At 39.2% G+C, this 14694-nt stretch overlaps 1 protein-coding gene across 1 annotated transcript in view; it reads right to left on the minus strand.

Moving 5' to 3' along the window:
* Positions 1-14694, minus strand: part of SHANK1 (SH3 and multiple ankyrin repeat domains 1) — a 98596-nt gene that overhangs the window by 40426 nt on the left and 43476 nt on the right. Inside the window, exons 9-13 of the mRNA XM_087713687.1 lie at positions 10936-11013; positions 8917-8983; positions 6687-6972; positions 3933-4099; positions 1053-1166 (exon numbers count right to left, since the gene is read on the minus strand). Of these exons, the coding sequence (XP_087569813.1) occupies positions 1053-1166; positions 3933-4099; positions 6687-6972; positions 8917-8983; positions 10936-11013 (712 nt within the window). The remainder of the gene's footprint in view (positions 1-1052; positions 1167-3932; positions 4100-6686; positions 6973-8916; positions 8984-10935; positions 11014-14694) is intronic.

Here is a 14694-nt window from a genome sequence, read left to right on the forward strand (position 1 = left end):
TAAGAAATGGAGCAGTATTGGCAAAATGGGCTTTTGCACAAATAAAAAGTAAAAGTTCCAATAAGTTATTATGTCCTTTTATAAGTTACTCCATTCTATTACCTTTCCCCACCAAGCACAACTTTAAAAAATAGTGCTCACCAGACTTGTTAATTCATTCTTTCTTAGATTTTTTCTTTCTTAAAGACTTCTTGTATATTTACAAACTATGGGATTTCCACTATCCTGTTGCTGCCTATCCTTGGTACATGGGGTGGTATATTGTTCTGACTACAGAAAGTTTCAATCTTGAAAAAACTGAATTTGTTATTATGTGTAGTAAAAATGTCAAGGAAAGTGTCCTTGAAATGATATGAAACTATTTAGCATAATAATGTTTTTTGATGGGACAAAAATTTACTCCATTTCATGAAAAGGGATACATATTTTCATTCAATGAAGAATTCAGAAACAGCAGAAGTGAATTGCCCTGTGTGTGTGTGTGTGTGTGTGTGTGTGTGTGTGTGTGTGTACAGTACACAAACAAGGGAACAGCTCAGGGTGCTCATCTCTTAAGTACTACATAACTTGATCTTTGCTGAGACCCCATACTCCAAGCAGAAGCTGCCCATTCAAACACTGTCTGTACAGGAAGATTGTTGAGAATCATCATTCCTTGTAGGGTCTACGGAATTCAGAGGCAGGCATTCCCTGTGGAACGTCCCTTCCTATAAAACATCCTCCCATTAGACATAAGAACTAAACCCCCACTTTTAATATTTGGGAAAGTTTTTTTAAAAAGATTTTTTTCCCAATAGGGAGTGAGTTGAGAGACGATAAAAGATACCTGAGTTTGGGATGAATCTTTGTTGCCTGATGTTCTATAGTGGTATGACATTACATAATACTTTAATTGCTGATTGCTTTTATTTCTGACATATTGGTAAATTCTGATCGTGTGGACGGTATTGTAAAATATTTCTATCTTCTAAGTCTGACTTAAGAGTCAGGTGATTGAAGCGGCATAAAAGCACTTGTAACATATAAATAAAGGCATCATCTGGAATACCTACCTTGCTTCCCTTCCTGGGACTTGTTGGGCACTTCCTCCACGCAGTCTGAGGGGAACCAGCCTACACGACCCTTTACCTGTCCCTCCCAGAAGCCGCCTTCCCCAACACTCAGCACTGCAAAGGAGATAGGCATTGTTAGGGGCATAAAGAAACTAGGGGTGGTATGAGGGTAGGCCAACGGTTTTGTCATTTCCCTATAGCCAGTTTGGTGCAAGAGCCTAGCTCAAATCTACGCCTAGCAACATCTATCATCCTTAGGTGATCCACAGTCTTTTGGCCTAGATTTTGGCCTAGAAGATTATGTGCAGAATAACCGAGTTTAATTTGCTGCTATTTTTTTTTAAAGCATGGACTATTTTTGAAGCCTGTACTAAAATCTTGCCTTGAGATTTCCCAGAGGTTCCCAGATTCCAGCACTCTTTGTTGAACAACAATTTGACTGTCCGTTGAATCTTACTTGCCTGTTGATATAAGGATACAGTCCCCTAACATACCTTACAAAACCAAACCTTTAGTGGGCCAAGGACCCATTAGCTCTGCTCGCCAAGGAAAGGAAATGACTGATGAACTCAGCAGATATGGCTGAGTGATGGGAAGAGGATAGCATGCGGCTCTTAAACTCTGCCACCTGAGCCCCAGCGCATTGTAGCACAGAGTGCTTTAAATGAAATTGGCTCTTTTTCCTATTTGCTTTTTCATATACTGTAGACATCCATCATCTTCCCTTTGCATTTTTAATTTTGTTCTACAAAACAGCATAGGGGACTTGCAATAATTTGCACTCATGGGAGGGAAGAAGGAGGGAAGGGTTAACTGCAATGGAAGCCTTCTGTTATTAAACTCACTCATATGTGGCCACTGCCATAATTGTGTTGTTCTAAATCTTTGTTTACAGTTCCCTCAACTGGAAATAAATCGGTCAACAAAAAAAGGAACATCTCATGGTACGAAAGTCCCACCAACTATACGTGTTAATATTCCTCCTTCTTTATATATTAAATCTGCAAGAGGCCTTTCATCTTCTGCATCTGATCACCACTTTATTCTACTGTAAGTGAAAACCTGAAACCAGGCCTCTTATCTTAGGATGTGTAGTATCCCGCCGCTCCAGTAATTTCATAGATTATCTGCATAACCATCAATTTAGGGAAGAGCCAAGAGCACCAAATAGCTCTTAGCAAAACAAGAGATCAACTTGGATATTTGTAGAGGCAATTTGGCAGTTTACTAGGCAGAGAGCAGGAAAAAGAAAGGGGCTGAGAAAGATAAATAAATTTGGTTCCTGTAATATCCATTCTGGGATTTGACCTTCACTGATAGTGTCATGTCAGCTTTTATATCTGAAGAAACATAATCATTCACAGAAAAAAAGTCTTCTATTCCTGATTTAGAGCAGTGGATTTCTGGCTTGTATTTTTTAATTTGAACCTCAGATTTCCTGGACCTTATTGCAAGAGCCACAATCTTAAAATGAAAACAATCTGAGCATAGATATTCAACCGGAACACAAATAAAAATGGAACAGGGTTTTTCGGGGGGTGGGGGTAGCACCATGCATGAGAAGTTTAAGCAATATAGAGGTTTTTAAAAGAAAAGATATAAACTGAAGGGATAACTTGCTTTTCTCTCAGAGTTCTACATACTTTAGGAGCAGTATTCAAAGAATCAGTAAATCAGAATTGGGGTTCATTATGCATTATTTAAGAATAACTTTAATTGAACATCACAGTCTCTGCAAGTGAAAAGGCCTTTTAATTTTTACTTCCAACGTTAAAGGATAAAAAGAACCATGAAATTATTTTACCAGACAAAACCTCAAGATTCAATCTCTGCATCGCTATCTAAATTATCAAGATTATGCAAAAACCCTCTGGCCTAAGACTCTAGAGATCTATTTCCAATTAGGTTAGAAAGTTCTGGGTTAACAGGACAAATAATATGAGCTTGGATAACACAACTTCTCATCTTTCATTAGAATAATGCAGAGTATCCTTTTTTTTCTATATCAAACCCTTCCTCATTTTACAAAATTCTAACCCTGCTACTATTCTCTAGACACAGATACACACAAAGGAAAAGGCCATAACCACTCACATGTAGCTGGCTGATACACACCAAGACATTGTAAACACCAACAAGAAACCATGTACACAAACACAAGCCAAGCCTCACAAATAGCCTGGCTTTTAAGCTGAGCCAAACACAAGGTTCTCAAAGCATGAAGTAGGAGGCAACCCCCCACCCAATTTAGAGAGGTCTAAAGTCCTTCCTACCCTCAATCCCACTTCCATTTAAATGTGTGTATATATATCACTCTTTGTTTCCATGTCCTGTTAAGGATTAAGTATGGTTTTCCTTACTTTGGTGGGATGAATTGTATGCGTGTTTATCAAAAAACATGTGGAGCAACTTCTGTTTTTTAAATGTCCTCACTTTTCTCACTTTTCTCTCCATTAAGTCTTCACCTGACCTACTTCCCTTGGCAGAACATTTCTAGATGGTGAAAATCAATAAGGCTTGAAGGATTCAAAACAACTGAAAGGGATGGATTAAAGATTCTTTCCTGCTGCCCTTCTCCGCACTTTAAAGAAAGTGAAGGAGATTTTGAGAGGTCAAGTCAAAGTGTCCTGGACACAGGAATCTTGCCCAGACATCTTCCATCAGGTGATTCTCAAGAATCAGGTCTCCTAATTTTTTAAAAAAGGATCTTTCTTGGAGAGGACCAAGTTTCTTACTCCTTCAGGTCAAGGAGGCTCACTACAACAGAGTTTGAGAACCTCTGTGCTAAGCCAAATGATTTCTCCCAAAGAAGCTGAACAATATTGTAGACTCATGAAGAATGCCTGGACAATCCAAGGGTGTGCACAAAGATCAACGTACCCTTGATCTTCTCGCCCTTGCTGATGGAGAGCTCACCCTCACCCTGGCTTTGGTAGGGTTTCACAGCCATGAATGTGCGGCCAGGCACAGCCGAATAAAGTTTCCGCTTCACACCTCGACTACTCAGTGTACTGCTTCCAGCAGATTCTTTCTGGTAGCCACTTGAACTGCCAGGAGACGGAGGGAAAAAGAAGCCAACATAAAAGCAAGTACAATACAATGAATTACTTTGGACTGCTCTTCACTTTTACAGAGAAACCATGTTTTCTGGCTTATTCTATTCTTTTACTGGTAGTTCTATTAGAGGTAAACTACAAGTTAATTTAAAAGATGCAATTTTCATCTTTGTTTGAAATAAGTGTATGCTGAGTGCCAGATCTGGGATTATAGTCTCTTTCCATGATATCTACTGAGAGGTCAAAAAGACAAGATAAGATGGTGGTTGCAGCAGCATAACAAACCCTTAGTTCTTTGTAGTTGATGATGATGTTCTTCCCCTCAGATGTCTGTGCACTTTTCTACTGATGAAGAATATTGATGCAATAACATTTAGATTTATATATCGCTCACAGCGCTTTACTGCATTCCCTGGGAAGTTCATAACATTAGCATATTTTCCCCAGCAATCTGAGTCCTCATTTTACTGACCTTGGAAGGATGAAAGACTGAGTCAACCTTGAGCTTCACCAGGATCGAACTCCAGGCAGTAGGCAGAGTTTGCCTGCAATACTGTATTCTAATCACTGCGTCACCAGGATGAGTTCTGCACCTATGTTCCTTTAAATGTTGCTGCACTACAACTCCCAGTGGATTTAGTCAACTTACTAAGTGGTGAAAGATGTTAGAAATATAGTTCAGCAACATCTGGTGAGCTGCATACAGGTATTCCTTGACTGTTATGCAGCCTGGAATTTCTTTTTCTTTTTTGTAAATTATTTTATTTTATTTAAAAAATTAAAATATAAAACTCTAGAAGATTAAAAACAAAAACAAAATACCCAGCAAGCAAGATATTATAATGCAACAAAAGAAAATGCAAGAAATAAACTAACTAAATTGTATGCATATTATCCCCTGTTGAATACTGATTGATACATCATTGCAATATTAATTTCCCATCCTTTACAAAACAGGCCTAAAAGATTTGTAAACCATTAAATCTATTTGCAAATTACTAATCTATCATCTATATATTATATTAATGACAAAACATTTAATAGGAAAAACAATGATAAAAAAGACAAAATTAAAAAGTTCAAAATTCTCTATTAACAAACTATTGTTGTAATCAGCTCATGGGAAATTTTCCATGTCATCTTATCATCCCAAATCATCCCAAAAGTTAATATTAATTCATTTTGGATCAGATGTCCATGTTTGCTTTTTAATTCCATCTCTTATCAGTTATTTGTCTGATTCAATCTCCAAAATCGGTTTACCTTCCCAATAAAGCCAGATAAAATGTGTTCCCAATTATATGTGATAAATCCATTTCCCAATCTCCTTTGATCCTCTGCATTATTAATATTACTGTGGAAGTTTTAATTGTTGAATGTTGTAAATCCCCAGGAACTCTTGGCAAAGGCAACTGAAGTAACTAAATAAATAACCAACTATAAATACATTTTAGGTCAAGATGCTCTCTCTGTTAAGAATTCAGAATCTTGGCTCCATGATAATTCTTTAATTTTTCTCTTGCAACACAACCTCTGAGAATAGCATTTTTTTTTTTACATCACAACTTTTTCAAAGCAGAAAACTTTTTTGATCACACTTCATCTTTGAGAATCTTTAGATTCTGATATTAGTGGACCTAACTTTCTTCAGACAAAGTCTTAAGTCATGTGTTCGGTCAACACTCTAAAAACCAAATGGAAAGAACCTAAAAAATGTAGTTGGACCTAGAACTAAAAATAATTCTGATTTCATTTCATTTAAATTCAATTAAGCAACTTTAAGTTGAACATACAGATTACATTTTACTTAATAATTTCTTCCATTTGCCACATCAGAATTAACAATTTATGCCTCTTAGGATGTTTAGGTGAAACATTTTGGTATTAGAACCCAGTTCCCTTCTCCCCCCCCCCCCCCAAAAAAAAAAAACCCCTAAGAGCTGGTATTACCATTGGGGAAAAGCTTCAGGAAAAAGATAAAGTCTTTCCTTAATAAAATAAGCAGGAAGAAATGCAAAAGCTTAACATATTTTGAAGTAAATAATTACATGAAGTGAGGAGAAGCAAATATTTTACAGAAAGAGAATATACTTTTTAAAAGCTATCCCATTTAGAAGTTTGAGGTTTGTATTTTGTTTTGTTTTAGGTTTTTTTTGGGGGGGGTTGTGCTTTTGAAGCAGTGAAGTCTGGGAAAATTAGATTAGAATTTAGCTTTCTTTTTATTATTTGGGTCCTTCAATCAGCAAAATAGGTATTGGAAGCTTATCATTGGTATTTGAGAGTAGAGGCAAGGAAGGGAAAACCAGGTCCATTCTAAATTTGAACATAACTGGTATGATTTTTGGAGACTTTGGGGGGGGAGGGGGTGCAGCAAAAGATGAGGCTGAGAAACAATGCCATGCTCCATGGATTTCCCACCCCTAATTGCTCTCTCTTATATACATACACCACTTAACATAAACCCATGGTGAGTGGATGACTTAATCTTTCACTCTTTCCTTCTTCTACCAAACTCATCAGATCATATCTAATTATCCAAACCAGTTCTGAAGCTTCCAATATGGACCTCCAGTCTTACCTGGGCCGACCACGCTGTTTTTTGGCCTCATCTGTGTGCCGTCCCCGTGATGGCGAGCGACTGCGAGCACCACGGGGACTGCTAGAACTGCGCAATGTTCCTGTGGTGATCTTCTGGCCCTGGACTGCAACTGTGGCAGGTGGGATAGATGGCTGGGCATAAAGCATCCAGTCTGGGAGGTTCATGCTGGTATCACTGTTGGCTCGCAGCAAAGTATGTGGCACGGTAAGGTTCTGAGGGCCATCGCGGCGCCGGCTGGCATATTGGGGAGTCTCCTGAAAAGGGACTAAAAAGAACAGTAATGTTAGTAGAAAGCTAAAAAAGAAAAACAGGGAGAGCTGATGATGGAGAATGATGATGCTGTGCTTTAAAATATGTGGAAAATCCTCCTTTGAATCCGAGGAGCCAAAGCAGGGGCTTGAAAAGATTTCTGTTTTCATAGCTCAGGCTAAACTATCTACCCTGACCCTTGCCTACCTGCTGATGAAGATATATGATACCCATTTGTTCAATTTGAATCCTTAGATCCTTCTGGTTCTTGGCTTTGCTGAGAGAAGAGAGAAGGGGGCATCAGAGAAGAGTGCACAGTGGTTAGAATGCAGTACTGCAGGCTACTTCTGCTGACTGCCAGCTGCTTGAAATTTGACAATTCAAATCTCACCAGGCTCAAGGTTGACCCGGCCTTCCATCTTTCTTAGGTGGGTAAAATGAGGACCCAGATTGTTGGGGGCAAGAGTTTGACTCTGTAAACCACTTAGAGAGGGCTGTAAAGCACTGTGAAGCAGTATATAAGTCTAAGTGTTATAGCTATTATGAGGGTAGCTCCTGATTTACAAATATGAAAGTCCTGAAAGTGAGAAACTTAAGGAATGTGAAAGGAGGACAACTGAAGAGGAAATAGGCTGAACAAGTATTTGCCAAAATATCCTTTGCAGACCCTCTTTTCCCTTAGCAGATCCATACTATAATTTGCTTGCAAGCTTATAGCTATGAGTAGTGTACTGGCTGCATTGTGTTGCCAGTTGCAGGAGGAGGACACAAAGCTGGTTTATATTCCAACAGGAGGAGTTGACTGGAGGTTATGGATCTGGTAGATGGCATGTAGGTCTGAACAGGGTGCAGAATCCTCTTAAAGGGGCCCAAAGCAGAGAATCATTAATGCTAATTGGCTCTGATGTTGCATGGTGACAGTTCGGGTCACCAGGGTACTGAACATTGGTTCTACAAGAAGCTAGGAAAAAAAACGCTGGAAGACACTTTGGTGAGGGCGAGGTAATTATTTGCTTGAGGAAAAAATGTCAGGAACAACAGTGCAGTAACTAGGAAAGAAGAGCTTTGCACTGAAACAATACACCTTCTGAAAGAAAAGCAGGCTCTCTGTCACAGAGTCCAAAACATGTCAAATTCCTGTCAGCAAAAAGAGCTAAGTCACATACTAAAACCCCAGCAATGCAAAGCCTCAATAATAAGTATAATAATAAATAAATAATAAATTCCTAGCTGCAGCCATCACATTTCTTATTACAGTATTCTCGTCTCCCTAGAGATAAGGCAGCAAAAGAAAGGAATGGTACAATCCATATTCTATTGTACTCATAAGGACTTTTTAATTGTGTTTATTTATTGTGTTTATATGATTTCTAGCCTACTTTACTAACAAAAATAATCCAAACATTGCCAAATGAATTTAGAATGAGACAATAATTTTTATAGGGGGGAAAAAGCAAAAAGGCAAAGTAAACATCACCGGTATAAAAACCAGTGGTACAAAAAATGCTTTAAGCTACATTTAAACTGTTTCAGTTCCCAGGGTGATTTTCCCCATATCTCTCCACAAAGAACTTGGAAATTATTCGTTTTGTCTAAGTTCTGAAATGTTTGCTAGTAATCCTTAGCTTCTCTGGAGAATGACATGTTCAGGGTTTTTATTTGTATATGTAAGTTTGGAAATGTGGTGGATCAATAGCTGTCATATGTACAAAAGCAGGTAATCTTTGTTTAGCAACCACAATTGGAACTCAGCAACTCAGTTATGAAGTGAAGCAGTCACTAAGTGAAACCACAACTGCATTTACGACCTCACTACAACTTTCATAGACTGAATGTGAGGATTGTCTGTAAAATTACTTTTTCATTGCCCTCATAAGTTGCTAAATAAAGTCACTAAGCAAGACTACCTGTACTTTTGCAGAGCGTTCACATCAGTCTCCTTTCCTCAAATCAAACTTACCTACATCTGAATCTCGATGGCTTTTGATCAGCTCCCCCAACTCAAAATTTCCTGCAATGACTGCAACCTAAGATAGAAAGAAAATGTATCCATGTAAACATAATCTTTCTTGATCTACCTCTTTATATATATATATATGTATATTGGTAATGTGGAACTTGGAAGTGCCAAGATGACTACCAACCCCCCTCCCAAAACAGTACAATTTTAAAACTCCTGAAATCTTCTTGCCCAGGTATGAAAAGTGGCCTGAAAATGCTGCTGTCTTATCTCTACATACAGATAGTCCTTGATTTGTAACCACAATTGGGATCAGAATGTGCTTGTAAAGTCACATGACCATATTGCTTAGCGACAGCAATCCCAGCATTCCCTCTTGCTGTCATTAAGCAAATTCCATTAGACAAGGAACCCCCCCCCCCTTCCCCAATCTAAGCCATTCTGGGCTTGCTTCCGCCCAACCAGAGAATTGTTAAGATAAGGGACTTCCTTATCCAACTCCCCCCATCCTCCTATCTTCCCCTAGTCTCTGTTCTTTTGGCCACCCTGCACTCTACCTTGGGGCTTCTTGGTGTGTTGTGACTCTAGGATTACAAGAAACCTGAGCACAATACAAAGCCACATCCACCTCTGGAAGCCTCAGCCACCCAAAGCAGTGAGATGCAAAGCCACCGTGCCCTGCAAAGCTCCAACAGCCCTGTGCATATCCGCAGTAAGCCTGGGAAGCTCCAACAGCAGCGGTCTGGGAAGCCAGCAGCATGGCGCAAAACCAAAGCAGCCCAGAAAGCTCCAGCAATGTGGTGAAAGCCATAGCTATGCCAGGAAGACCCAGCCACCCCAGCCCAGAGACCCTTATCGCTCTGCATTTTGAAATGCCAGCTAACCTTCTCTGTCTTCTTATTCCCACTGCAGATGAGGTGAGGAAAAGGTTTTGACTCTACACCTGGCAGCCGCTAGCCACATGCGCCCATGATTTCCAGGTCTCCAGCTGCTTTGTGAAGAGCAGAGTCTGGGCGTGCTTGGTGGCAGTGGGAGCAAGAAGATGGCGAAGGTCAGCTAGGGCAGCAGGATTCTAGAGTGCAGGGAGCCCAAATGGCATAGATGGGGGAGAGATAAGTGGATAGGGGCAATTGAAGCACCACTGTGATCGTAAGAGTGAGCAGACTCTCTTTGTGGGTCCAAAGACATCCAGGAAATAAATGTTGATCACGTGACTTGGGCGCGTATGTGTTACAACAGCCGCAACTTCAGGGACTAGCCATACGTCCCTTTCTTCAGCGCTGCAGTAACTTTGAATGGTTGCTGAAGGAATGTAACTCAAGGACTACCTGTCTGAGAAATAGGTACTGAGAAATCCCTAAGAAACTGGGTATTTCTCAAGAGTGATCTTTAATTCAAGCTGGGGAAGATGACCATTCTGCTTCAACACATCTGACTAATAACCAGATTGGCAAAGGCTGGCAAAAGCAACATCCATGCTTACAAGGAAAGACTATATGCAGAATCTACCTTCTGATGTCTTCAATACCTTATTTTATTCCAATATCATCTGAGTCCGATGTTGAGCCAATGCTAGGGGGACATGAGTCGTTCTCAGTTTTGGAGATTTGAGACAAGGAGAGGATAGGGCTCTACTCCCTCCTCCCAATTATCTCCTACGTCATACAGGTGATGGTATTCTGGGACTGCAGTACTAGTGACAACTTTGGGACCTTAGTGCCAAAATCAAGAATTTTATAGAAACTGGCAAGAATGTATGTTACAAATGTACCAATTTCCTTGAGTAAATATGAACAAAAATTGTACTGTGATGTCTGCAAATTGAGACATAGGAGTCATGACACAATTACTCCTTTTCCTAAAATATCAAATTAAATCTACAAACACCCACATTTAGAGGCTCTAATGCAGAAGCACTAGAAAAGAGGGAAGGTCAGGGGCTCTGCCCTACGATGCCTGGGATCAAACTGCCAACATGCTCTGCTCTTAATTCTCTCTTGGACTCAGCTCACTGCACACCTGGAAGGCAGTTTGACCATGGTTGTTCTTGATCTCTTTGTTAGCTCCTCGGTATAACAGGATTCGGGCACAGCTTTCCTGGGAAATAGAGAGGGGAGAAGAGAGAGGAAGAGAGCCCAAGGAGAAATACATAAGAGACAGCTTCCATGTTTTTAACAATTTCAGTGGACAGAAGGGAGAGTATTAAGAATGGACTTTTTAGGGATGGGGCTGACTTTGGTTCTTTTTACTTTTCAGTGCAGATTAAGTCTGTACTTCTTAAATGTATATTATATGTATATTATGTTTCAGTATATGTATTTTAATATATTATTATACTATACTGTACCGTACTGTACTATTTTTCTCAGAATGTGCAGTGGTTAAATGCAGCACTGCAGGCTACTTCAACTGACTGCAGTTCTGCAGTTCGGCTGTTCAAATCTCACCGGCTCATGGTTGACTCAGCCTTCCATCCTTCCGAGGTGGGTAAAATGAAGACCCGGATTGTTGTTGGGGGCGATATGCTGACTCTGTAAACCGCTTAGAGAGGGCTGAGAGCCCTATGAAGCGGTATATAAGTCTAACTGCTATTGCTAACTGCTATTTTTGGGCCACATTTGTTAGTCTTAGAAAAGTAAATGGCTGCCATGAAGAGGAATCACCTGTCACAAAATGGTTGCCATGGGGAATGGTGCATATCCAATTACAATAGATTCATTTCACAAAAAAATAACACTTAGGAAACTGAAGAAAATGGAAGGCACTGATTTCTGATCAAACTCTATATTTTACTTCCTAAAAATGTCTCTTGGTCCATGTGGGTCCAAAGACATTCAGGAAATAAACTCAGCAGGGAGGTGAATTCCAATGCTTCACTATGAATTAGTCCCCATTAAGAGAAATTAACATTTAAAATGAGGCTGGCAAAATGAGAAGCTAAGAATAAATGAAGTAGATTTATGATTTTGTCCGTTTTGACAATGGTAAACCTAAACAGATCAAATTATTCTTTCCTCTTCCTCTTCACTATTACACACCTACAAACCCTGCAATATATGAGAATCTCTCATTATGTAGATAGGGCATAGTGTGACTTGAGCATTTGGCCGAAGATGTGCAAGATTTTGAAAGACACTGGAAATCAACTATGTGTGAGCTGGGCAACCATAAATAAATTAATTAAATAAATAAATGAACACAATTTAAACAACCGAAATGGTGGCTGTGCATATACAAAATAGGCATGATTTTAATCTTATAGTTATGGCTCCCATGTTAATTTATTTGACCATTCCTGTGAACAGCTCTCCTTGGATTACAATTCTGGGCAGATCAGTATTTTTCAAAGCTGAAATCTGGAAAGGAAAGCTGCATTTGGGTGGAATGCAGTACTAATACTAATATTACTGGAATGCTTCCAAATTGGCCTGGTTGAAGTTGTTTTCAATATCCTCATCCTCACAAATTGTAATTGGAATATGGAAAGTGGAGGATGGGGGAGGGCAGAATCCTCTTTTTTATGTTCCTTTAAACCAGCGGTGTCAAGCTCAATTGTGTCACAGGCTAGATCATCATGATATATCTTAATTGTTTTTGCATTTGTAGAACCGGGATGGGTGTGGCCTGCACAGGATGCAGTGCTTCTCAACTTGGCAGCTTTAACATTAATGGACTTCAATTCCCAGCATCCCCTAGCAAGCATGCTGGCAGAGGAATTCTGTAAGTTGAAGTCCACACACTTGAAAGTTGCCAAATTAAGAAACGCTGCCCTAAAACATAATTGTAAATGGCTGTTTCCTGTTTAGTTAAAGGAAATTTCTCATGTTATCAAATTCCAGAGTAAATCATCAATTCTACGGGAATAGATTATTGGATTTACTGGCATGACTTTTTAATATTCAAATATGTTTTGCAAATTTGGAGGTATACACATTTAAAATTCGAGCCATTTGGTGTAGTGGTTAAGGCTGAGGTTAAGGTTGTTGACTCAGCCCTTCCATCCTTCCGAGGTGGGTAAAATGAGGATCTAGATTGTTGGAGGCAATATGCTGACTCTGTAAACCACTTCGAGAAGGCTGTAAAAGCACTATGAAGTGGAATATTAATCTAAGTCCTATTACTATTGCCATGGCACTGGACTAGAAACCAAAAGACCATGAATTCTATTCTGACTTAGGCACAAAGCCCTCTTAGACCAGTCAGTTCCACTCAGCCTAAAAAAGAGGAAAAGGCCATTTCCTTGCCAAGAAAACTATAGGGACTTGTCCAAACAATCTCTGAGAATTGGACACAATGAAAGAAAAAATTAAAATAAATAAATGATCTTTCCTTTTCCGTCTAAAGGCAGAAAATCCCAAAGAAAGCAAATGTAGATTTCCAACCTAGACTCAGATAAATTGTATCCTTTAGTTTTGATGGTGAATGGAAGATGATGGAGTTTAGAAAAGGAATTCATAAGGTATCTGTCCTCTGTCTGATAAAACTAATTCATTAAAAATATTTCTAAAACTTTGGAATAAAGAATATGGTATGCCGTGCACAGTGGTGAAATTCAATTTTTTTACTACTGGTTCTGTGGGCGTGGTGGGCGTAGCAGGGGAAGGATACTGCAAAATCTCCATTCCCACCCCACTCCAGGGGAAGGATATTGCAAAATCTCCATTCTCACGTCACTCTGGGGCCAGCCAGAGGTGATATTTGCCGGTTCTCCAAACTACTAAAAATTTCCACTACCAGTTCTCCAGAACCTGTCAGAACCTGCTGAATTTCACCCCTGGCCATGCGCTGCAGTGCAAATGGCATCAACATCTACTATGAAAGTTATTGTATTATTATTTTTATAACTAGGTGTTATGTGAAATGCTGCCATGATACAAATGAGTATACCAAATTATAAGAGGACATATATTATAACCATTCTTTATAAATTATGTCTAGAATGAAAGAGTGGCTTAATTCCACACTGTCTGACATATAAAGGAAGACTGAGTGAAAAATCTCAAGATAAGCTGATTTATTTGGGGGAGGGGGAAAGGAAGCAAATGACAGGAGGGAGGAGAGGAGAGGACACAGATGTTCAAATAACATTAATAAAGTCAATCTAATTCAATTGGTTTCATTTTATCTACTTGAATAGATTGTTGTACTTCACAATATATGAAGAGTTATTTGCAGAAAAGATGGGCTAAGGAAATATTAGTTTCTTGCCAAATAGTTCTGGTTACCTGATTGTACAATTCCAAAGATGATAGACTAAGTGAATCCACAAATTTATGAGGGTTTGAGGACAATGACAGCTAGCCGTCTACCGGAGATAGAGTGTAGGCTGGATCCATAGTAAAATAAGCTACATATGTGATGCAGCTGGTCAATATAGCCTTCCAAATTTTATACAGAAAAATGGTTTCAACTTTATAATAGTTTTTATCTTCCATGGGACAAAATTGTCTCAGACATTTGACACAACCATTTGTCTGAAATGATTTACCTGCTTAAGCTTAAGCAGGGGGTTGGACTAGAAGACCTCCAATGTCCCTTCTAATTCTGGTATTCTGTTTATTTGGCGGGGGGGATGTAGGAAATTGTCCTAGCAGGTAGAATAATACATATATTATTCCCCAATTGTGCAACTTACTGTTATTTACCATTCAGAGTCACATTTTTGCAATTTGGTGACAAAGCATATACATATGTAAACCAATCAAAATACTACACCCATTAGGTAGTTTAGATATAGAGGGAAATTAAATTGGCAAAGTGAAGTGCAAATATACACAA

The sequence above is a fragment of the Thamnophis sirtalis genome, unplaced genomic scaffold (assembly GCF_051295495.1).
Source record: "Thamnophis sirtalis isolate CommonGarterSnake01/CBP01778 unplaced genomic scaffold, rThaSir2_p1.2 scaffold_4, whole genome shotgun sequence".
Lineage (NCBI taxonomy): Eukaryota > Metazoa > Chordata > Lepidosauria > Squamata > Natricidae > Thamnophis > Thamnophis sirtalis.